Genomic DNA, 27,133 nt, shown 5'->3' on the forward strand with positions numbered 1-27,133 from the left:
AGAGAGAGAGAGAGAGAGAGAGAGAGAGAGAGAGAGAGAGAGAGAGAAATTAGGGGGGGATAAGATGTAAGGAAATACATAGTAATCATAACTGTGAATGTGAATGGGATGAACTCACAGAGTGGGTTAAAAACCAGAATCCTATAATATGTTGTTTACAAGAAACACTTCAAGCAGAGAGATACACATAGAGTAAAGGTAAGGGACTGGAGTAGAATCTATTATGCTTTCACTAAAGTTAAAAAAACCAGTTCATCATTTCTCATAGCACAGTAGGATTCCATCACAATCATATAGCATAACTTGTTCAGCCATTCCCCAACTGATGGGCATCCCTGCAATTTCCAGTTCTTTGCCACCACAAAGGGAGTTGCTATGAACATTTTAGAACACGTAGGTTCTTTTCCTTTTTCCTTAATCATCCTTATAAATAGACCAAGTAATGGTATTGCTGGGTCAAAGGGCATAGGTAGTTAAATAACTCTCTGGGAATAATTCCAAATCTCTCTCCAAAATGGTTGGATTAGTTCACAAATTCCACCAACAATGAATTAGCATCCCAATTTTTCTATATCTCCTCCAACATCTGTCACATGCCCTTCTATCATTTTAGCCAATCTGGTAGGTATAAAATGTTATCTCAAGGTTGTTTCAATTTGCATTTCTCTAATTAATATTGATTTAGAGCATTTTTTCATATGACTATAAATTATTTTTATTTCTTCATTGGAAAACTGCCTGTTCATATCCCTTGACCATTTATTCACTGGGAAATGACTTATCTTCCTATAGATTTGAAAAAGTTCCTTATACATTTTAGATATGAAACCTTTATCTGATGAACTGTTTATAATTGTTTTTCCAACTTTCTGCTTTCCTTCTGATCTTGGCTACATTTGTTTTATTTGTACAAAATTTTTTTACTTTAATATAATCAAAATTATCCACTTTACACCTAATTTTTGCTTTCTATCATTTATCCTCAAATTATTTGTCTACCCATTGGTCTGATAAATAATATGTTCCATGTTCTAATTTTCTTGTAAAATCTTTCTTTATATCTAGGTCATGTATCCATATTGACCTTGTCTTGGTAAATGGTGTAATATATTGATCTATGCCCAGTTTCTGCCATATTGCTTTCCAGTTTTCTCAACTTTTTTTTTTTAACCAAATAATGAATTCTTATCTCAAAATCTTAAGTCTTTATACTTGTCAAATACCACATTAATGCGTTCATTTGCTGCTGTAAATTATAAATCTACTCTATTCCATTGACCTACTTTTCTATTTCTTAGCCAGTACCAAATAGTTTAAAAAACATATCATAAACTTAAATATTGGAACTTAATTACAAAGTAAGAAAAGGAAAAAAAAACCATGCCATATGCATAGCAGAACATAGGAGAGGATTCAAAATATGTTATGATAAATTTTCATTTCAAGAAAGCCTATATGATGAATACTACACATTGGATCGAGAGCTGTCTCTCTTTTCTTTGCTTCCTTGTAAATTTTCTTTTGTTCTTTGCTGTGCACTTTTTCTATTTTGTTCTTTTTTTCCCCTCCCTGACCCTCCCTGAAGGCTGCAATTGAGTGGATATATTTCAGTACCAAATAATTTTAATAATTACTGCCCTATAATATAGTTTAAGATCTGGTACTGCCAAACTTTGTTCCTTTACATATATTTTTTCATCATTTCCTTTGATACTCTTTACTTTTTGTTTCTCCAAATGAATTTTGTTATTATTTTTTCTATTCAGTAAATTTTTTTTAGTAATTAAATTGTGATGATGTTGAATATATAAATTAGTTTGGATAAAATTGTCATTTTTATTATATTGGCCCTGCCCATCAATGAACAATTAAAATTTATCCAATTATTTAAATCTGATTTTATTTGTAAAAAATTTTTTTTATAATTTTATATATGAAGTTCCTGGGTTTGTTTCAGCAGGTGTACACTCAGGTATTTTAAACTGTCTAGAGTTATTTTAAATGATATATTTTCTGTCTCTTCTTGCAGTTTTGTTTGTGACGTATAGGAATGATCATGATTTTTGTGGATTTGCTTTATATCCTGCTACTTTGCTAAAATTATTGATTGTTTCAACTAACTTTTAGTTGTATTTTTGGGATTTTCTAAGTATATCATCATACTCTCTGCAAAAAGAGACTTCATTCCCTATTCTGATTCCTTCTATTTCTTTTTCTTCTCTTATTGCTAGTGCTAGGATTTCCAATAAAATATTGAATTTTAATTTGTTCTTTTTCTAGTTTTTTTAATTGCATACTCAATTCATTAGTCTGGTATTTCTCTGTTTTGTTGATGTAAGCATTTAGAGATATAAATTTTCCTCTAATTACCACTTCTGCTGTATCTCATAGGCTTTGATATGTTGTCTCATTATTGTTATTCCATAGCACCTTCACAAAGATTGACTGCATTAGGACACAAAAACCTCAAAGCAAATGCAGAAAAGTACACTTATCCTTTCTACATCATGACTTTCCCCATCATGGTTTTGATATATTGTAGATGGGCATAAAAATTAAATGGCAATTTTGGGGGAGTTTTGCAGAAGATGCAGATGACATAAAAAGGCCATCAGATGACACGTAAAAAGTTTAGAAACTCAGAAATGCATAAAATATATCTACAGTAGTATATCAAAATATTTTATCTTTTAATACCATAATGATTCAGATTTATCTCTGGTATGAAGGAAGGGCCAAAAAATTTTACACAGGTTTTCCAGACCACAGGAGTGCCACATCCCTAGCCCCTACAATATGGAAGGGACAATTGTAGACACATTAAATGGAACCTTTTCAGACCATAATGCAATGACAATTACATTTAATAAAGGGCCATGGAAGCACAGGATAAAAATTAATTGGAAACTAAATAATCTACTTCTAAAGAATAAGTGGGTCAAAGAATAAATCATATAAATAATTAATAATTTCATTAAACTCAATGACAACAATGAGAAAACATACCAAAAATCATGGGATGCAGCCAGAGCAGTACTTAGAGGAAATTTTATATCTCTAAAGTACAGTTCAGTGAATTGGACATGCAACCTTTAAAAAAAAGCTAGAAAAAATAACAAATTCATCTCCAATTAAATACCAAATTGGAAATCTTTAAAATCAAAGGAGATATTAATAAAATTGAAAGAAAATAATTGAAATAATAAATGAAACTAGGAGCTAGTTTTATGAAAAAATAAAACAGAAAATTATTGGTTAATTTGATTTTAAAAAGAAGAAAATCAAATTACAAGCATCAAAAGTGAAAAGGGTGAATGTACCACTGATGAAGAAGAAGGTAAAGCAACTATTAGGAGTAATTTTGCCCAATTATATGCCAATAAATCTGACAATCCAAGTGAAATGGGTGAAAATGTACAAAATTATAAACTGTACAGATTAACAGAATAGGAAACAGAATACTGAAATAATACTATCTTAGAAAAAAGAAATTGAACAAGCCATAAATGAGCTCCCTATGGAAAAAAAATCACCAGGACCACATGTATTCACAAGTGAATACTATCAAACATTTAAAGAACACTTAATTACAATACTACATAAACTATTTGGAAAAACAGGTGGAAAAGGATTCCAACAATATTCCTTTTACAATGAAAATATGGTTTTGATACCCAAAACAAGAACAAAGACAGAGAAAGGAAACTATAGACCAATTTCCTGAATGAATATCAATGCAAATTTTAAAAAATGCTAGTAAGTAGATTACCACAATGTATCCCAAATATCATACACCATGACTAGGTGGAGATGCAGGGCTGCTTCAATATTAGGAAAACTATCAGCATAATTGACTATTTCAATAATCAAAACAACAAAAATCATATAATTACCTCTATAGATGCAGGAAACACATAACAAAATGTAATATTCATTCCTATTAAACACTAGAAAGCATAGACAAAATGGAGCTTTCCTTAAAATGATACATAGTACTGGTCTAAAACTATCAGCAAGCATTATCTGTAATAGGGACAAACTAGAAGCCTCCCACAAACATCAGGGGTGAAGCAAGCATGCCCATTATCACCTCTGTTATACAATACTATAAAAGAAATGCTAGCTATAGCAATGAGAGAAGACAAAGAAATTTAAAGGAATTAGAATAGATAATAAGAAAACAAAACTATCACTCTTTGCAGATGATATGATGGCATACTTAGAGAATCCTAGAGAATCAACTAAAAACCTTGACAAAATAATTAATAACTTTAGCAAAGTTGCAAGATATAAAATATACCCACAAAAATCATCATCATTTCTATACATTACCAACAAAGTCCAGAAGCAAGACATAGAAAGAGAAAGTCCATTTAAAATAACTGTAGACTATATAAAATACTTGGGAGTCTTTCTTCTAAAACAGACTCAGGAAATACAGGAACATAATTACAAAACACTTTTCATACAAATAAAGTCAGATATAAACTATGTTGAAAAAATATTAATTGCTCATTGGTAGGCTGAGCCAATATAAGAAAAATTATAATTATACTTAAGTTAATGTACTTGTTCAATGCTATACCAATCAAATTAACAAAAATTAGTTTATAGAGTTAGAAAAAATAGTAACAAATGTCATCTGGAAGAACAAAAAGTTAAGAATATCAAGGGAATTAATGAAAAAAATGTGAAGGAAGGTGGCCTAGAAATACCAAATCTCAAACTGCATTTCAAATTGGTAATCATTAAAACAATCTGGTACTGGCTAAAAATAGAGTAGTAGATTAGTAGAATAGATTATGTACACAATACACAGTATTAATTGATCACTATTGTTTGATAAACACAAGATTCAAGCTTTTGGTACAAGAATTCACTATTAGATAAAAATTGCTGGGAAAACTTGAAAACAGTACAGAAGAAACTTGGTAGAAACATACATCTTACACCATATAAATACCAAGATAAGATCAAAATTGGTACATGACTTACATACAAATTGTGATACCATAAACAAGTTAAGGGAACATAGAATATTTTACCTGTTGGATTTATGGATAAGAAAAATAATTTATGACCAAACAAGAGATAGAGAGCATTATGGAATGTAAAATGGATAATTTTGATTACATTAAATTAATTTTTTCACAAACAAAATCAATGCAGCCAAGTTTAAAACTCAAACAAAAAACTGGGGGGAAACGTTTACAAGTTTCTCTGATAAAGGCATTATTTCTCAAATATATAGGGAACTGAGTCAAATTTGTTACCATATAAGTCACACATTGATAAATGGTCAAAGGATATGAACCAGTACCATATTTCACCGCATAATCATTGCAGATTTTATGCCAAATTTTTTGCAAAAAAGTGGGGTGAGATCATTGTGTGAAGCTTTTTTTAATTGTGCCATTATTACTTGTCTTTTAGTTTCTGCCAGTCTCCAACTTTTCACTCACTGAAAACTGTCTTTCCACAGCTGTTTCCATGCTATTCAGCAAATACAATCACTTTCAGCTTAAAGCCTGCAGAATGTTTGTTTTTTTTTTATATTTACCCATAATCAGAAAAAGTGCTTCACATGTTAAAGTATGGCTGACAGATGAACACTACAACTGTAGTGCAGGAAGATGCAAGTCTTACCATGTCATGTGATTTATTCATGGCAGCTTCATCTGCCTGCCTGCTCACCTTGTGTCTACAGCTCTTCATTGGGTTGAGTGACAATATCATTAGTATTGCACTGCTTTAAACAAACCACGCAAATCAGCTTTTGGAAATATACTGACAATGCATGTGTGCTGAAAATTCTAGCACATAGCTCACAATGAATGAGAGAAAAATACATATTCATATGCCACTGGTGAATACATCGCTGCTCTGTTTACCTTTTAAACGGTGTGACAAACTGAATTATACTATGCAAAGATTACATGATGAAAGGTTGTAAACCAATTTTTGGACCAAAAAACAGGATGCAACAATTATGCAGTGGCAATGATTATGCAGTGAAATACAGTAGTTTTCAGAAGAATCAAAAGCATGAAAAAATGCTCTAAATCACTACTGATTAGAGAGATGCAAATCAAAACAACTGTGAGGTACCACTGAAGACCTATTAGATTGGCTAATATGACAGAAAAAGAAATTATAAAAAAGTTGGAGGGGATGTGGGAAAATTTGGACACATGCATTAGGACATACATATACAAAAATATTGATATCAGCTCTTTATGTGGTGGCAAAGAATTGGAAATTGAGGGGATGCCTATCAATTGGGGAATGACTGAACAAGTTATGGTATATGAATGTAATGGAATACTATTGTGCTGTAAGAAATGATGACAAGGCAGACTTCAGAAAAACCTGGAAAGACTTATATGAAATAGTTTGGATTCATTCTATTCTCATCCAGTAATTACCAGAGGTCTATCATGTAAAAATCAAGTTAATTATCTTCTCAGAACCTCATTTTCTTCTGTTAAACAGGGAGAAAAACACTTCTACCACCTATACTAAGGAAAATGTTTTGCAGATCTTAGAGCACTATATGAATGTGAGGTATAATTCCTTAATTCTTTTCTTCACCCCTGCAAATAGTTGTTAGTACCCCTACCTCAAAGTACCTTGTATTTAATTATCTGTGAGCATGTTATAATACCAAAGTAAAATATAAATTAATCCTGGGAAGGAATTGTTTCATTTTCTCTTTGTATTCCCAATAGCTAGCATAGTTCTTTGTGGTAGTAAAAAAAATTTTTTGACCTAAATTGAAATAGATGTCATGGCTTGATTCTAATCATGTATGACATTTATACCATTCACTTAAAGTTGGAACTTTTCCTAAGAAGTATTTTATTTTGAAATAAAATAAATGCATTTGAAGTTACAAGCCAAGGTTTTTTTAAAAAAAAAAAGTTAAAAAAAGAAGGCATCTACAGAGCTTAAAACAATGACTGGCATCTAGTAAATCTTTAATAAATGTCTTCTGATTAAACCCTTCAGACCCAATTCTATCCTGTCTTTCCATGTACTGCTACCCTTTACACACTCCACATTCCACTCAAATAAACGTTCTTGCTGTCCCTCAAAAACAATATCTTATCTTCTGTCACCATAACTTTGCAAGAAAGTCCCCTTAGAAAAAAAATGCACTCCTTTTCTTCCACCAATAAAAATCCCTAGTTTCCTCTAAGATGAAGGTCAAGTACCACTTTCTACATAAGACCTTTCCTAATTCCTCCAACTACTATGACTCCTACCAATAAGCTTACATTTATGTATTTATTTTGTATCTATTCCACAATAGAGTGTAAGCTCCTTGAGGGCAGAGTCAGTTCCTTCCTTCTTTCTTTTTCCCTTTCTTTCCTTTCTTTCCATTCTTTCTTTCTTTCTTTCTTTCTTTCTTTCTTTCTTTTCTTTCTTTCTTTTCTTTCTTTCTTTCTTTCTTTCTTTCTTTCTTTCTTTCTTTCTTTCTTTCTTTCTTTCTTTCTTTCTTTCTTTCTTTCTTTCTTTCTTTCTTTCTTTCTTTCTTTCTTTCTTTCTTTCTTCTTGACTTTGTAACCCAAGTGAATGGCATAGTGCTTGGCACAGAGTAGGTGCTTAACAAATATTTATGGATTATTAATTACCGTGAAATGGGAAATATTTTTTAAAAATAACTAAGTTGTTAATTCTTTATTTAAAGTTTTTTTAAATTAATTAGCACTAGTAAAAAATGATCAACCCCACAGATTTAAATAAAAGTGGAGAAAGGATCCTATCACTTTAACTAGCTTATTCTCATTATCCTTATCTGGAAAATGAGGATAATAATAATGACTGCCATATCTATCTTATGGTGTGATGTCTAAAAGAACATAGCAAACTTTCAAGTGCTATATAAATATGAGTCAGTATTAACTTGGCTCTAAATATTCCTTATTTTGTAATCATATCCTGATCACAATGTAATTTTTTTTCTAAATTGAAAAAAGCAGCACACAATTAGGTACTATAGACATTAATTGGATGTGATATCAGCTGAAACTATTGTCTTTTTTCTTATTTTTTTTTTAGTTTTTCTTCAAATACTTATGTTTCTGTCAGGGAAAAAAAATAATGCCATTTATAATTAATAGAGAATTTTCAGGCTACTGCAGTACTTACGGGAACAAGTGGCAGTTTGCCATTCCAGGCACTGCCCATATGGAAAAGAGATTATATAGGCATTTGAGTCAACACATCGTTTTGTGCTGCTGCACCACATACATTCCATGCCATTGCTTGTGCAGTTAGAACATGTTGTCCTTAAGGAACATGGCTTTTTACAAGGCCTTGCATTTTGGTTTGGACTCACTGAAATAAATCAACAACAACAAAAAATTATTAAGCGCTTACTCTGTAGAACACACAAACAAATACAAATACATCCTTTGTTCTTATTCTCATTTTGATTTTTAAATAATGTTAGTCCTTTTTCTAAACATTTCAGCTGAAGTTCTAGCAAAAAAAAGATTATATTTCTTTTTAAAAATGGCTGCACTTCATTTGTGGTGAAGTCCAAAATCATATTATAAGGCAATTGTAAATAAAGAGGACATTCAAAACTAAATTTACTATTTTAATTAATAATGAATTTTTTAAAATTTAGGGAAATGTAATTCTTCATACACATTTTTCACAAAGTATGATTTTAATTCCCATAATTGGCCACAAATCAATGACCTTCTAGTTTTATGGCACATAAGCTAAACAGTGCAGGGACAATAATAATTATTAACAGCGCTGATTTTTCCTTAAATATTATGAACCACATGTTCACACATATATATAATAGAAGATATAAATACATTAAAATATTACAAGGAAAACATGGTTTGAATTTCTAAATTTAAATTAAAATAAACATTCTACATTTTCTATTTAAATGAAACTTCAAAGAATTATGCAAAATATGTAGTTTCCTTTTGATTGTAAAACTAACACACGTATGAGGAAATCATTTTAAGTTAGTTTTAATTCACTAGTGTGCATTAAAGTTTTTCCTACTCTTAATTTTTTCCATCTATAATTAATTAAAACAAAACCAAATGTTCTGCATATTACAAAAGTAGTCTACTACAGTGTAAATAATTTTATTTATTCATAATTTAAATTATTAAATCAATCAGCATTTCATTATCTATGATTTTACTGGCTGAAGTATTCTCCTAGCCAGTTTGGATCACAACCATTTTAAACCCTATTAAATATAATTCATAAGAGACTATGGCCAAAAAATTCATCACTCTGAAGAAAACCTGAGAATGAGGCTTTTGAAAATTTAGAAAGACTTGTTCTAAGAGGAAAGATATATAACTAATCATTGAAGACCATCTAGGATAGTCAAACCTGTCATAGCTTAAACTTCACTAGCACAGACTTCAAAAGTCTAAGGTCTCCATGCCACGATGAGGATTCGGGGTAGGACTGTGATTTCAACAGAACTTAAAAATAAGGAAAAGATGATCCATGACAAAGTAATATTTTCAGTAAAGTTATAACAAGTTCAGTGGCAGAAACATTATGGATAGGTGCTAACTAACATTCAGCTGAACCAATTATATGCAGTCAACCTCATTTAAAAAGATGCTTTTAAGTTAAAAGATAAGATACTGAGTTTATCTTGCTAAGACTATTAACGCTAAGACAAAAATTACGGAAAATGGAAATACTTATTTTGCCAGTGCCAAAGACGCAATAGTATAAAAGGTGTTCTTTACACAGTATACATTCAAAAATAAGTAATGACCTTGGAGGATACTGTTTTTCAAAAAAAATATTAATTTTTTTGTGGACTACTTACCAACAGGCTTTTCACAGACAAGACCATCTGCCACAGATGTGCAAGGGTTAGCTTTTAGGCCCGCTACCTCAGCTCTTTCTAGATATGCACAGAATCCAGAGTCATTTGGTTCACCAGGAAGCCATTGTAGGGTTGTATTTGTGAAAGGAGACATGTCTTCCCATCCCCAGTAGGATATATTGATCTTGCGCAACCCTACCCAAGGAGATACTTTCTGCACAACCATAAAAAAGAGAAACAACACAAAACATTTCGTTAGAATAGTGGTATATTTAGCATGAAGAGTACGGTGTAAAAAACAGAGTCATTCTGGTATCTCTCAATGACTAGGATAAACAGTCATATTTGCCATGTTAAATATGGATTTCCTCTATATTTTTTGTAATCAAACAATAGAAATAACACATTAATCTCACCGCAGACTAAGATATTCCACAAGTTACTTATCCAGAATATTGATGATGATCTGTTCCAATGTCATAACTTAAAAAACAAACAAAAAACACAACCTTTAACCATTTTTGGAAGTATTATATTTTTCCTTATTTCTTAAACACACTATTCTCAAAATGTGGATTAAAAAAACTCATGCTCATCAATTATAAATATAGATGATTATACTCTGTTTGCAGAGTACAGTCTATGAAGGGTTTAGGACATATTACTTATCCCAAATACTAAAAGGCCACAAGCAGCATAATTTCTTTTTAGTTCACCTCTTTCCTAGTTTTTCTGACCCTTTTCTACGTCAGTTGTCACTTATCATACAAAATGTGTCTTTCTCTAACATTCTTCCCCAGATACATTTTTATCTAATTTTTACTTCAAATCTCTTGTGAGTGAGGAAAGTAACTCTGCGTGTCTAAAGTGTTAGTAAAATATGAGTGAATAGGTGCTGAATGAAACTTGAGGACCTCTCCTAGGAAATTAAGTTCATGGGCTTTATGACCACTACCTTGATTACTAAGAATTCCCTCAGCTGTAATTGCTTTCCGGCTGAAATTATCTTCCATCTACTTACTCTGCATATATCTTGTATGTACCTCGTATTCACATGTTGTAAATTTACATACTGGCATGGGGGCAACATTCTGGGACTGAATTCAAGAAGACCTGAGTTCGAAACCAAGCTCAGACATAGTTTCTATGCGGCCTGTGCAATTCAACTCTCTGTACCTCAGTTACTTCAGGTTTAAAATGGAGATGTTAATAACATCTACTGCATAGTGTTGTGATAATCAAATGAGACATTTGTAAAGTAGTATATAGCGAGTGCTTAATAAATGGTTATCCCCTTCCTTTTTCTTTCCTTCCTTGCCTTTCCTAGTCAGAATGTTTGCTCCTAGAAGACAGTGGCTGTTTTTACCTTTCTGCACATCTCTAAAGCTTGGCCCAGCATACAGTAATCTCTCAATAAATGCTAACTGACAAACAGGGGAAACCCACTACCTCTTGAGGCAGCCCCATCTATTTTTAGATAACTAACCATCTTTCACAGACTCATAATCCTCTATGATTTTTCCCATGATAAGCCTAGCTTACTCTTGTCTCTCAATTCTCTAAACATCTATCCATCAAGTCAGGTTTCAGTATATGTTATTTTCTGTATCACATACCCACAATCTCTCTTTTCTTCCCATGGCCACTATTCCTGTCTTAATTTTCATCTACCAAGAGGTGGATCTTCTCACAGACTCACATACAGCATTTCTTCATTCCATTTTCTCTATTCCATTTCACCCTTCAAATTGGAGCCAGGAAAATCTGCCCTTGTCATTTATTTTTTGCTAAAGAATAATAGCTTACATACTTATAATGTATTAAAATTTAAATGTTTACAAAACACGTTCTTCCCAACAATCTTGTGAAGTAGGCAGGATGAGTGTTATCATCATCCTCTTACAAATTTAGAAATTGAGACTCAGAGAGGTAAAATCATTAGATTAAAGAAGGGTAAAATGTCAATAATGTTAAGAACATACATTCCCACGTAAGTATCCATAAACCCGAGGGAGAAACCAAAGCAGAAAACATGGGTGATGAAAAAATCAGGCTCAGGATTTACTACATGCCACCTAATCAAAAGAAGGAACTGGATAACAAATTCCCGATGCAGATTACAAAGCTGGCACAGAAACTGAACATAATTATTACAGGGGACTTCCACTATCTGTCATAAACTGAAGAATTACTTTTTCTCAAAGTAGAGCATCTGACAAATTCTAAACTTGCTCTGCAGAGAATTTTATGTTTCAAAAGATTCTAAAAGGAAGGTTGGCTCAACTGGGATGGGAAGTTCTCAAGAATGAAAGTCTAATAAAATACACACCATTCAGCTAAAAAAAGAAATGGGAAGTTTAAATGTTAAATAAATAAATGAGGAATTTATTTTTAAAAACTGATGAAAAAGAAACTTCATAAAAGATGGAAAGGAAAGCAGGTACCTAAACATGAATGTGAAAAAGTAGCACAATCTTACATGATTAAGGATGGTCAAAGCCTAGAAGAAACTGAGATCTCTCATCAATACATAGGAAAACAAAAAGGTATTTTCTAGTTAGGATGAAGGCAATGATGAGAATGGTAATGAATTTTTTAAAAGTTTATTATAAACATAGTAATCTTCAATAAAAATAATCATACAAACATACAAAATAAAGTATAAAATCTTCCATAAACTTTTAGTGTTTAAAGATGTATAGTTTAATGAATTAATATAAAACTAACAAAAATGTCCTTGCTCACTAACATTACAAGACCATATGAAATTCTATTGCCATTGGGTTTGTTATAAACATGTCATTTCATTCAGTTCTGGTTTTGTTAATCTCACATTTCGTTATTTCATATAACTCTTTTCCTTTTTCCTTTAGTATTTCATACTTTCACTTTTACAGCACGGCAACAATTGTTCACATCAAAAACTCTTCACTCCTTTGTATTGTGCACATCTCTGAATATTCAACAAATCTTATGGACCACTTTTCAGAATAAGGCTTTTAAGTGCATAAATACACAAGGTAACAAAAGAAACAAATTACAGTGATATAAAATTATTTTTAAAAATTAAAGTTCATGGCTCCTTTGAAATCTATCCATGGATTGGAAAGCACAATTTTAAGTCATTTTCCAATTAATAGACATATTTGACATTATAAATATGGCAGCCATGAATATTTCCACAAGCCATGTCCCTTTTGTTCTTTTTTGAAAGATGTTTTTAGAATAAAGTCTTAGCAGTAGCATAATTGAGTCACATAAATAACTCTCTGACATATTTGCAGCAGTCTACAGTCCCATTGAGTACCTGTTTTCCTATAGCACCACCATTGGTGAATTGCATCATTTTTTTGTTTGAAATTACGATTGTTATAAGATAGCGTCAACAGAAATAAATCTAATAGACAAAAATATAAATTTCACTGATGTTAACAAAAATCATCTTTAAAATTATAGAATAGCTTGAAAAAGTCATGTTAAAACAATATTGGGGGGAATACAGAGAATTGTAACTGTAATGAGTCAGCAGTGTGCATAGCAGTCAAAAAAGCTAACTAGTTACTGAAGAAGAAAACTTGCCTCTGATTTATCATGATTAGATTTTACAAGCAAGAAACAGAGAAGAAAAAAACTCTCTGAGAGGTTCTGTAGCTGCTTTCAAACATTCAGAGCAGCTTTTACTGAATAAACTGAACTGGCCACAAAGCTAGAAATGAAAGAAAAAAATACTACAAAAAGAAACTAACTGCAGCACAGCACAAGTTGCTGCAACATTTCATTAAAAGTTACTGATAAATGATCATTTTACCCAAGAAATCCCTCGAAAGTACACAAATACATCTACCTTTGCTATGCCACATGTTACTTATCTTACATTTATAGAACTGCAATGACTCAGGATGTAACACATTTAAATATATCCTTGGAGAGACGTCACCTCATAAAAATTTCTAAGTGTGAATTTTGCTAAAGCTTGGCTTTCCAAAGAAATCAAACAGCCATTTTTCATCTCTAAGACATGCTAGTCAGCAAACTGCCAAATCTATACTTTGTCACATATTTACCAGTATTTATTAACCTCTTTGTGCCATTTTAATAACAAGCTGGGGGAAAAGTCAGCAAATAATGCCATAAGTCAATGCCAATATGTTGGTCTTGGCACTGAATGTTTGATTTCCAACCTTAACAATATGTTTATTCAAAATAATATACTGCAAGGTTAGGGGTAAAAACAAAACTGGTACGGTTAAAAACAAAAGAGGAAACAAACAGGAAAAAATACCACAGTCATTGGTATTTTAGAAAAGCTAGTGATGTTGCTCTTACCAATAATAAACAGTTCTTTTGAAAATCCACATTACACTAAATATGACTTATTTTAAGTGGGACACTCTATAATCTGTCCTCCATCTGACAGTAAAGGAAACTAAGCAGATGTTGCAACACATAAAACAAATCAACTTTGATTATTCTATGCCTTCCACTAGAATAAAATGAAAAATTTTACAAATTTATGTTATTATTTTTTTAATTTAGACGCATTTTATGTCTTTAGAGTATATTTATAACAAAAATTTTAAAACAATTGCAAAGAGCAAAACGATACTGTCATGTCTTTCAGAGAAACCTCACTATATAGCATAATGGCTTTGCAAATCAACTGTTATGTTTATATAAATTTTAATTACTATTCATAATTGCCTTTTTAGCCTGTCTGTAAATTCATAATCCACCATAAAACCAATTTCATTGTACATCCAAGGGTACACAGCATGGCATAGTATGTATTTTTAAATATTTTATTAATTAATACAAGCAAATAGAAAGCATTAGTTTCAGTCAAGTAAATCTGAGTTTTAAAATATTAGTATATTCAAAGAAAAATACATTATTAGAACAAATTCCTGGTTATCTTCCTTTGAAAGTTGAATATTATCAAACTCCAATTATTGACATCTCTGTTAAAGTAAGAGGTGTGAGAACTGCAAAATGAATAATTGCAACTTGAGTATATTTCTGCAGTCATTTTATAGTTACACTCAATAAAGTATTGTTCCAACTGAAAGAGGAAAAAAGAAAAAAAGCAAAAAAATTACCACTAATTTATATTTCTACATAGAAATGTATAAGGTTGGGATAAGTCATACTCTAATTTGATGAACACTTTCTCAGTATTAGCTTTGGAAGTGTTTGAAATCCAAAAATGTCCTAATTCTCTGATGTTGGAGAGGTGGCAGAAAAACACAACATTAAAAGTTAATGTGACTTAATTCAACTCTAAGTATCCACACAATGTTTGATTTGTACACAAGTATTAATAAGAATTTGCCTGATATCATTGGTATATTTTCTATTATATTTTTAATTATCTGTATAGAAATTTTCCACTTTATGAATTACTATAGTTTTTAAATCCTCAACCAGTTTTCACCACATGTGCCTAAGTGTCCTTCACTTACCACTCTGATACACGTACAGGAAATGCTAATTGTATTAGAGGCAGGGAAAATGATGGTAATTTATGTGTTGAATAAACTTTTACAAAATGTTTACTATATGTAAAGCACTGTATTATGTGAGAGACAATATGCATACACAACATGTATAATATCTACACACATACACACATAGCTTTCCCAAAACTAGATTATATTATAAATGAAATGATTTTCAGATTAGTGTCATAAGATCATAGATCAAGAGCTGAAAGAGATCTCAGAGGTCATACAGGCCAGCACCTCTCATTTTACAGAATTACTTGCTATGTCCTCCCACTACATAACTTGAGATAATCATGAATGAAATATACTATTTATGCAATAGAACTTGTTTTTCTTCTACATAGGAAGTCTATAACTGACCTCTGTATACGACTACATTCTTTGGTGCCAAATGTTCCAACAACCTTCAACACAATTTCATAGCTTCAAATTTTTTTCCTCAATAGTATTCTAAAAGTAGCCAAACGCCTTTATTCCAACATAACATATTCAAAGGGTAGGAAATATGAAATTTAATTGTGCAAAAAGAAAACAGAGAATTTGTAGAAATTTATCACAACCACAAAAACAGAATCTTTTCCTTTTGATGATGTACTGCTGCAATCAATTCCAAATGTACTTACAAAGATTTGTGAGGAAAAAAGTGATTAAAAAACTGTTTTAGGGGAATATTTGAAAAACTCTCAGTTTGTAAGCAAAAAATATATATATCTATATATAATCCCAGATAGTTAAAATACCTGTTGTGTGTACTTTTGTATTTCATCCAAAACAAATTCTACTTCTTTTGAGCTTGTCAATGAAGCAAGGTTTCCACTCAGGCTGTAGCAATAAAGTTTAGCATTGTCATAGTTTTCTTTGCTGGAATTTATTCGAAGGCATGCATCTCCAATATGATTCCATCCCTCTCCACAAAGATGAGCTAGTGAGGAAAATCCATGCTTAATTTGAATATTTACAACAGAAGTTTTATTTTTTCAATTATTTTTAATTCCCAATAAAAATTCTTGAAATTTACCTAATCTCCAACATAATTTCCTTATTGAAAAAGAATATTTAAAGTGGGTTGATGTGGTGATCAAGATCTGTTTCACCATTACAAAATAGATGTGATACACTGCCTCTAAAATTCTATTAATACAACTTCAGCAATAGATTCAGTTTCTATGTATTCTTTATGGCAGTCCAAGTAAATCACCGAATTTATCAGTATAAATAATCAAACACACAAAAAATCACTACTAAATTCCTATTGATGTTCACACATCTAATCCAAAAAGTGGGAAATCATTCTAAAAGAATTCCATTCTAACAGAATTATAACAATAATTTCAGAACTACTTCATTTACACAGACTATTATTCTTTACTTCTGATGTTCTATTGATACATAGTTGTTCTTCAATTTTAAAATTATAGCTATTAATTAAACTGCCTTTTTCTATTTTTCTTTAGCAAAGAAGCTAAAAATTTTGCTTTCCAATTTTTGCTTCTACATGACTTTTAATTTAGTAACTCATGGTCTATCCACCAAGGTGGTTCAATCTAATCTGATAGTAGTAGTCTATTTTTTGAGGCTTTACTAGACAGGGAAAATACTTGATGCAGGGAGATAAATCAAAAGAATATTGTGATAGTTCAAACCTGAAGGCAGGAGAATCTCTAATAGGTGGGGGCTAAGTGGAGAACAGAAGAAATAAAAGAGGGATGTGAAGGTAGAAATAGTAAGACTTGGATGCAGGTTGGAGTTTTTGTGCGTATGTATATAATATATATGAAGAGAAAGAAAGACAGAGAGAGATAATATTCTATTTTCCAAAAAAAAATAATTTTAGAGAGAGGAAATTAAAAGCAGCTCAATTTCCAAAGAAAGTAGAATAGTCCCTCTTCATATTTGCAATAACTTGGGATTATTCTTTAATCCTATCACATTCCACCATGTAGCTTACTTATTTGCATACATGTCATATTCCTCCATACTTCTATCCCTCTGGGCATCTATGCAGGTTTATTCTTAGAATGCTAGCAGAGTACCTTACATAAGTAGGACCTTTAAAATGTTTAACTCAAATGAATATGTTGTTCAGGGTCCCATTAAAAACTCTACATAGTATTTACTACACATTTCATGACATGTGAGAACAGCCTAGGGTGTGTGTGTGAAGGGGGGGAGTGATCCAGTTTTTTTAAAGGTTTTTTTGCATGTCAAACTATGGAATAATGAATTATTTACATATATGTATATATGTATTAAAAGATTACCATACTTCTGCCAATTATTATAAACAAACGCCTTACTTCAATGCAATGACTAATATTGGGAAGCAAGCAGACCTTTTTATTTTTAGAAAAAAGTGAATGTTCTTACTTTAACATATTTTAGTTTAATGGTATTTGCAAGCAGACCCATCATCAAGACCAGTTACAAAATTCCAACATTGTTACCTGGTAAAGCCTGACACTCTTGCTGTCGTTGATCCCATTGGCAGTTTAAGTTTAATGAGCAACTTTTACAGCTGGTCAGTTTATTACAGATCTGTTCATTTTTGACATGACATTTGGTGAAGTTTTTTACTGACTAGGAAATAAAAAAGATATACCAAATTAATTTTTTAATTTTTCTAAAAGATCAATAAGTTTAGTTGTTTAAAAGTATTCAATACCCATAATTCCAGAGATCACAATTGTTTAGATATTAAATATTATTTAATATAGTCTAAATATATCAGGTAGTTTAACTAAAATAAAATAAATCCAAAGTAACTGATGCAAAAGAGGGTGTCAAAATACAAACATGCTGAGCTGCTATACATCATAAAGCATTTTCACCATATCCATTTCTATAATGGAAGTATTCCATCTCTCCTTTTTTCATTGCCCAACTTGTAGAAAAAATAATCTATACTTGCTGTCTTTCTCTTCAGCAGTCCCTGGCTCCTCAAATCTTTATGCTCTAACTTCCAACCTGCCCCCTCTCACTCAACCCATTGGACTAACACTGCTGTCTTCAATGTCACCAATTATCTCCCATTTGACAAAATCTCAGGTTATGCTCTCCTTATCTTCTGTTTTGTATTTGGGACTGGCTGACCATTTTCTTCCTCTACAGTAAATCCTTCCTTTGTTTCTGTGAGATGTTATGTTCATAGTTCTTCCATTTATCATATCTTTCTCTGTCAGTGATTCAAAGTCATTATTCTTCTTCACAAATGTGCACATTGTGCAGTGCTGTTTCCTCTGCCCTCTTCTTTTTGTCCACATGTTCTTCAACCTCATATACTACCTCAGCTTTAACATCAACCCAATGCAGATGACTCACAGATTTGTATTTTTATCCCTGCTATCCTGGATTTCAGATTCATTTTTTCAACTTCCTGTCAATGTTGTTTTTCAAACTTCTCCTATGTACTCTAGATGCAACATGTATAAAAACCAAAATCTACAACTTATTCAAAGGTGTTAATAGAAGGACAATTAGTTTTGGAGGTAGAAGAGCTGAGTTTGAATCCTATCTCTGCCATTTCCTAGTTATAAGCCCTTGGAACAGTCCTAACTTCTTTATGCTCCCAATATCTTTAGGGAAATGGGGAAAATAATATATTTTCTTACCTGTTTTGTAGGGTTATAGGACAATATATGTAACATTTTATAAACAGTAAATAATAATCATAAATAGCATATATATAGTGCTTTAACACAGTGGTGTCAAACTCAAATAGAAACAGAGGCCACTAAATCACATATAAGGATTCCTATGAGTGCATATTAACTTAGAAAACCACTTTAACATTATGTTTCTTTTATTGTATTTTCTTTTATTTGGTTCAATATTTCCCAATTACAATTTATTCTGATTCAGGATGCCTTTGGGAGCAGACTTTATATTTGACACCTCTGCTTTAAGGTATACATGTTATGTCATTTGATATCAATGAGGTCAGTGATATTATTACCATTTTACAGATGAGAAAATTGAGGGTGAGAGAAATTAAGTGATTTATCCAGAGTCACATGGCTGGTATATATCTAAGGTAGGATTTAAACTATATTTTCCTGAATGCAAGTCCAGCACTTCATGCATCACATCACACTATAAACATTAAATTAAAAGCATTACTTTTATTCATTCCCAAAGCTACTGTTCCTACAAACTTACCTATTACTATTCATAGCATCCTTCTTCCATTAACCTAGACTTTATGTTTCATACCCAAATAGCCACCAAATTCTGCCCATCTTAAAATCACTCCCATTTGTCCCTTCATTCCCTTTCCTGTCACCACCAACCACCTTCTGTCAATTGGTCATTGTCACTCACTTGGACCTTTACAAATACTCACTATTTTTTCTACCTCATACTCCCTGCTAGCATTATCCAATACATCCTACATGCTCTTGTCTTTTTTTGTCATGGTCAGACACACCTTAATTTTTTATTTTATATAATTACCTTGATAGAAATAAGCAAATATGAACATTTCCACATACAAACCAGAAAAGGATTGTATAATAAAGCATGTCTATTCTGTATAGTTTTTTAATGGAAGTACATATTAAATTTGACATGGTAGCATTTTCTTGCATATGTCCTCTTCTAAACTTCTTTCTGCTCTTTTTTATATATTCTTTATATGTTTCATTATCATTTTTTCTGCTTAAAATTAGAATCACTACCTACCACTCCTTTGAACAATTCTCTGCCCACTCCCCCAGGAAAAAAAAATGTCTCTTTGAACAAATAAGTATAGTTTTGTTGTTGTTCAGTCATTTCAATTGTGTCTGAATCTCTGTGACTCCATTTAGGGTTTTCTTAGAAGAGATACTGGAGCAGTTTGTAATTTCCTTCTCTAGCTCATTTTACAGATGAGGAAACTGAGGTAAGCAAGGTTAAGTGACTTGGCCAGTTTCTGGGACATCTGAACTCAGGTCTTCCTGACCCTAGGCCCAGAGCTCTATCCACTGCACCACATAGCTGACCACTATAGCAAAGAAAAATAAGTTAATGCATAGGTAATGTCTAGAAATACATTTCTTATTATGAACTCACATTCCATCACTTCTCTATCAAGAGATGTGAAGCATTCTTCATCATCAATGTTGGGTAATGATTGGCCATGGCACTGAGCAGAAGTCTTAAATCTTTCAAAGTTATTTTCCTTTACAGTGTTGTAGTAATTGTAAAAGCTGTTCTGGTCTTGCCCAACTCATTCCATAGCAGTTCATAAACATGTTCCCAAGATTTTCTGAAGTTTTCTTATTATCGTGTTTTACAGTGTAACAGAATTCCATTATATTAATACATCACAATTTGTTTAGTCATTCCCAAATTCATGGGCATTTTGTTTCCACTTCTTTGCTATAAAAAAGTGTCCTCCTATAAATATGTTTATACTTACAAGTTCTTCAAGTTGTGGTATATGAATGTAATGGAATATTATTGTGCTATAAGAAATGATGAGCAAGGATGGTAAGTGTGCTTGCTTTTAGCTAAGATGTTTCCCCTGGTTCATTTACTGAGAGAAAGAGACTTCAAGATATATCAAAGACTGAGTGAAGATGAAGATCTTTCATCTTTTATCTGTTTCAACTTGGTCCCTAAGCAAATCACCCTTGAATGTAGACACATTATTTGCCCAACTTGTCTCAAGAACAAAGCTTCTCCATCTTCATGCTGCACTGTATGCTGGAAATTCTCCTAGCTGAGAACTCTTCAGGCTGACATGGTCATGTATCCACAAGGAGAAGGCTTGTGTGAGATACACAGGGAAGACCAGAAGCTATTTTGTGAGCAAAACCACACCCTACTCTGTGGGACCTGCTATAAGTCAGGGAATCATAGGAACCACAAACATTGGCCCATTGCAGTAGCTGCTCTGAAGTTTAGGAATAATATCCTGACAAGTCTTGAAACTTTTCATAATTCTCTAGAAAATATTCAGAGACTTCTTAGGCAAGAGAAAGAGAAATCTGTGACATGGACAGACCCCAAAACTACAACCTATGAATTGCAGGCTGAACAGGAATATCAGATAATGAAACAAAAGGAGGCATAGGAAGCCATGATGTGCAGACAAAGATACAATCAAATAATAGATACAATCAAAGAACTGGAAGAAAAGATCCAGAAGCCAAATGTGGAACTAGTCCAGGAATTTACTCAGATTTTCAATATGATGTTTCACAGGCTTTACAAACCAGAGTCTTTCCATTCTTTTAGTCCAAAGTTTCATTGTTTGTATTGCTCTGTGGTCAATGAATTTTTACACTTCCAAACATTAGGACTGTCGCAGGGCTACAATCACTACTACCTGTCTGAAGATAAAAAGACCTTTATCATAGTTGTATCTGTATCATCAGGAAAGACATATACCATTTTCATAACTGGAAGTGTTAAACTTGAGACCATGAAACTAAACATAATTGTGAACCCTTTTATGTGTCTGTATGGTTACTATCCTTGAAGAGAAATGATGTTGTTGGGAAAACTTTATAACATTGCTTGAACACATTCCCGCATGGCTAAGAAACCAGACCCTTTGCCAAGAGATCAGATTTGTTTAATGTTTTAATCAGGAGCCATCTCATGCTGACCAGAAACCCATTTAGAACTGAAGACTGACATAGGTTGTTAATGTTACTGCAAGTCATCTGTTGTTATTATCAGCTACATGACAACAATGGGTAAAGTACTGGGTTTGGAGTCAAGAAGATCTGGGTTCTGTGTAACCACAGCTAGTCAGTTAACCTCTGTTTCCTCAGTTTTCTCAACTGTAAAATAGAGGAAATAACAGGGTTGTTGTGAGAATTAAATGAAATAATACTTGTAAAGCTTCTAGCACACTGCCTGACACATAGTAGACACTGAATAAATTTTGATTGATTTATTGGTACAGTGCAAGCCTTGGAAACAGGAGGGCCTAAGTTTGAATCCTGCCTCAGATTTTAACTAGCTGTCTGACTCTAGGAAACCAGAAAGGTTAAATTTTTGTGTATAACAGAATGCTATAATAAGAGAAAACAATTTGTGCCAACCCACAAAGTTACAAAGTGGAGAAAGTATGACTTGCTGATAAACTGCAAGATGGTTTGTACAGGAGACATGGACTTTCTCAAAAATAAAATGTCTTCAGGATAAGAAAAAGGACGTCTGTCAATATTATGTCAACTGTAGAATGATGTTTGGTAAAGACAAGGTCAGAATTGTTCAAAGGTATAAAAACTGGGGTAATGTAATAGAATTTGGTAGTCTCTCTTACAGGCTATCTACATGAATATATTCAGCATGCATGAATGCATGCTGGCTACTACATGTGACAATCAATAAACTTCTCACAAACTTGAAAAAAAAAGAAATGATGAGAAGGCAGAATTCAGAAAAACCTTACATCAGACTTATATCAACTAATGTTTAGTGAAATGAGCAGAACCCAGAGAACGTTGTACACAGTAACAGTCAAAATGTGCAATGACTAACTTTGATAGACTTATCTTTTCTTAGCAATGCAAGCATCCAAGAGAACTCCAAAGGACTCACAATGGAAAATGCTGTCCACATACAGAAAAAGAACTATGGAGTCTGAATGCAGATCAAAGCATATTATTTGCTCTCTCTCTCTCTTTTTTCTTTTTTTTTTGTTTCTTTCTTCTTTCTCATAGTTTTTCCCATTGGTTCTAATTCTTCTTTACAACATGACTAATGTGAAAATAGGTCCAATATGAATGTATATGTACAGCCTATATCAAATTGTATGCCATCTTAGGGTAGGGAAGAGGAAAGATAGGGAGGAAATTGGAACTCAAAATCTTATGGAAGTGACTGTTGAAAACTAAAAATAAATTAATTAGTAAAAAAAAAAGAAAAAAATACTTAGTTTTTTCTCCATCTTTATTCACTTTTGGGTATATGACTAATAGTGCTGTTTCTGGGACGAAAGTAGGTACAGCTTCAATGCCTTTTGTAGTTTAGTCTCAAATTGTTTTCTAAAATGCTTGAATCAAAACCTACGTAGCCAAGAATGGAAGGAATGAAGAAAATTGGGAAAAACCTTTCACAGACAATCTTTCAGATAGGACATGCTTGTGTTGGAATATTGCTGAACTGGTTGATTTAGAAAAACATGGAAAGACTTGGACCTATGAAGGAAGATACTATGCACCTTCAAAGAAACAGAGGACTGGTGGAAATGCGCCTTGTGCAGTCTTACATATATGTGTATGAATGTATATGTGTATATACATGTATGTTTATAGATATCTGTATATATCCATGTGTATATATTATACACATACATATCCACACTTAATTGTAGCCTTCTTTAGGGTGGGGTAATGGGGGAAATAAAGTAAAAAGCACACAGCAGAAAACAAAAGAAAAACAATAAGGAAGTAAAACTGGGCAACTTTAAAAACAATATGTAGTATTTTTATATAGGTTTTCTTGAAATGCAAATTTGTTGTTTTATACTGAATTCTTTCTTATGGTCTGCTGTACACATGGCAATGTTTTTTTTCCCTTCTTTTCTCATTTTGTATTTGTTTAAAATAAAAAAAATACAAAAATAAATAAAATAAAATGGTTGAATCAGCTCATTATCAATATTATCCAAAGAACTCCTCCCATAATTCTTCCAACCTTAAAAAAGGCCTTCATTATGAGAAATAAATATAGCCAAGCAGAACAAATTCACACATTGATCATGTTGAGAAAAATACTACATAGTTCATTGTGCACCTATACATCATCATTTCTCTAGTACAATGTTGAAGTCACAGGAAAACTGTTGCTATATTTTTGTACACATATATCTTTTCCATCTGTCTTTGATCACTTGGTAGTACAAGCCTAGCAGTGGTATCACTGGGTCAACTAGTGGTGAATATGGTGGAATATTTTTAAATTGCTTTACAAAACTGTTGGGCTAATTCACAGTGCCAATCTTCCCACAAGTCTTCCAAAAACTGAAATAAAAGTTACTTCAAGGGGGAGATAGGCTGGGAATATCAGGAAAGGCCTCATTTAAGAGATGGTACTTTAGCCGAGTTTTGAAAGAAACTAGAGTATATAAGAGATGAAAGTGAGGAGGACAAACATCCCTGGCATCAGAAGCTTATGCAGAGGTCCTAGATGAAATATCTTTTGTAAAAGAGACCAAGTAGGCTTGTTTGGCCATATTTGTGCAACAAGAGTAATAATGTATAAAATAAGTTTAGAAAGGCAGGCTGAAGCCAGGTTTTGAAGAGCAAGTGACAAGTAAGTGAATGTAGTTTATTCTGTAGATAAGAGGGAATTCCTTGAGTTTATTATTCAGGAGAGTGACATTTTTATATTAAAAAAAAGCAGATGCTATACAATTACAGATGCTTACAATTAGAGCAATTAGATCCCAGTCCCAAAATAAGTCTAAAGTCAAGTGGGCTAGAAGAATGAGCAAGCAAACAAAAAAGAATCTCACAATTAAATGCCATTATGGTTATGGGGATACTCAAGACACAAACCCAGAAAAGAATGATCTCAAAATATTCATAAACAAAGCCTTGAAGTAAAACAAAGTTTGGGCACAAACTCACCTAGAAAAGATGAAGCGATAGTTTTAAAAAGTGTTAAAATGATATTTTATTAATAAAATGAGTGTGCTTGAGGAAAAGGTTGGAAAAATAAATGAGAGCTATGGTAGAAAGAAATAGAAGGGGAATTAACAGCATGAAGGAGGAGAAACTAAATGTTGGCCAAGAAAAACCTCCCTGAAAATTAAAATGGACCAAATGGAAATCAATGCCTCCACGAGGTAATATGAAATATTAAAACAAAGTCAAAAGACTGCAAAAATAGAAGAAAAGGTAAGATATCTCATGGCAAAAACTTACCAGGAAAACAGAATAAGGAGAAAATATTTAAGAATCATTGGACTACCTGAAAACCAAAAACAAAACAGCCTCATATTTAAAGAATCTTAAAATTGCCCATATCTCTTAGAATCAGAGGACAAAAGAGAAATAGAAAGAAATAACTGGTTACCTCCTAAAAGAAATACCAAAATTGAGAACTGCCAGGAATATCATAGCCCAAATCCATAGCTATCTGGTCAAAAGAAAAAAAAATGCTGCAACAGCCACAAAGAAAAAATTGAAGTACTGAGGAGTCATAGGATCATATATGATATAGCAAACACCACTATGCAGAAGAGATTTTGAAAGGATATTCCAGAAGGCAAAATAAATAGGCTTATAGACAGGAATGATTTACCCAGCAAAATTTATTCAGTATAATCCTAATGGGGAAAAGTAGATGGAATGGAGGGCTTCTAAGCACTCCAGGTGAAAAAGAGCTATATGGATACTTAGTGGTTTAAACATAGGAGTTAAATAAAACATAAAAAGGTAAACATTAATGAACAATTGTAAAAGTCTAAACGTGAATTCAAATATGGAAACACAAAACATGTTTTTTCCTCTGAATCCTATCATGATCAGGAGATATAAATGAGTCTAATTAGACAAGGCCTCAGAGTGGTTCTGTTATATATTGAGATCTTAAGAGACGAATGGAAAAAGACAGAAGAGGAATAAACTGGTGGTAGAGGAAGAGAAAGGAAGGTTAGGGAAAATTATCTCACATAATCAGAGTACTAGTATACAGGTATACAAAGAGAAAGGGAGGGGGAGGCACTTGGACCTAACTCTCTGAACTGGTCGAAGTAGGTGAGAATACACACATGCACAGACAGGACAGTGTAAAAATACATGTCACTAACAGGAAGAGGAGAAGAGAAAAGAGAAATTTAGAGGAAGGTTAAGTTAAAGAGGGGTAGCTTTGTGCTATAGTGGATTGATCCCAGGCCTGGAGCCAGGAAAACTTTTCTTCCTGAGTTCAAATCTGGCCTCAGACACTTACTAACTATTTGACCTTGGACAAGTCACATAACCCTATTGCCTCACTTTCTTCATTTATGAAATTATCCAGAGAAAGAATGGTTAGCCACTCCAGTATTTTTGCCAAGAAAACCCCAAATGGGGTCACAAAGAGTCAGACATAACAGACAATGACTAAGCAACAAACAGAATAAAGAAAAGATTAGTCCTGAGCAAAACAAACTCTAAGAATGTACAAAAATACTAATAGCTCTGTTTGAAGGATCAAAGAATTGGAATCTGAAGGGGTGCCCGTAAATTAGGTGATGGCTAGACAAGTAATAGTATATAAGTAAGCTAGAATATTAATTGGGACATAGGTGGGAGAGAAGACAGAAGAAATATATATATGTACATACATATATGTATATATGTAAATCTAATTTTTAGAAGCGTATGCTATCTGTATAAAGGTATCTGCACAGAGATGATAATTGAATCCATGGAAACTGATAAGAACATCAGGAATATAGGAGAAAAGAGAAAATAAGAAGAAGCAAAACATGAGTGGTTATCCAAGAAAGAAATTGAGAAGTACTAGGAAGGACAGAGGGAGATCCAAGAAAATGTGGTTTGTCCTTCATTTTTGAAGAGGACTGATAGCATCATAGATGATGTCTTGATTTGCATGTGGCCTGGATTTAAGTGAAGCAGAGTTGTGCAAAGTCATCCGCCTCACTTTCTCTTCCAGAATCTATGAAGTCCAATGGCAGGACAAAAGCCAAGATGACTGGTGATGGCCTAAGATGCAGTGGATGACCTTGGTGTCTTACATATCTGACCAAGCTCTAAGTGCTCCACAGCATCTGCTTCAGATACCTTCATGGACATTGGAACAAGTTGTTCTCATCCAACCATTCTGTCAGTGGAAGTCTTCAGATGCTTGGAGTAGACAT

At 32.6% G+C, this 27,133-nt stretch overlaps 1 protein-coding gene across 4 annotated transcripts in view; it reads right to left on the reverse strand.

Moving 5' to 3' along the window:
* The window catches only part of ATRNL1 (attractin like 1), a 1,209,934-nt gene that overhangs the window by 944,460 nt on the left and 238,341 nt on the right, over positions 1-27,133 (reverse strand). For all 4 annotated transcript variants that reach the window (XM_027852049.1, XM_027852052.1, XM_027852050.1 and 1 more), the window contains 4 exons: positions 17,775-17,907; positions 16,071-16,252; positions 9,830-10,043; positions 8,152-8,340 (listed from right to left, as the gene is read on the reverse strand). In XM_027852049.1, coding sequence (XP_027707850.1) covers positions 8,152-8,340; positions 9,830-10,043; positions 16,071-16,252; positions 17,775-17,907 — 718 coding nt within the window. The remainder of the gene's footprint in view (positions 1-8,151; positions 8,341-9,829; positions 10,044-16,070; positions 16,253-17,774; positions 17,908-27,133) is intronic.

This window comes from Vombatus ursinus, unplaced genomic scaffold, assembly GCF_900497805.2.
Source record: "Vombatus ursinus unplaced genomic scaffold, bare-nosed wombat genome assembly UNPS02009205.1, whole genome shotgun sequence".
NCBI classification, from domain to species: Eukaryota; Metazoa; Chordata; class Mammalia; order Diprotodontia; family Vombatidae; genus Vombatus; species Vombatus ursinus.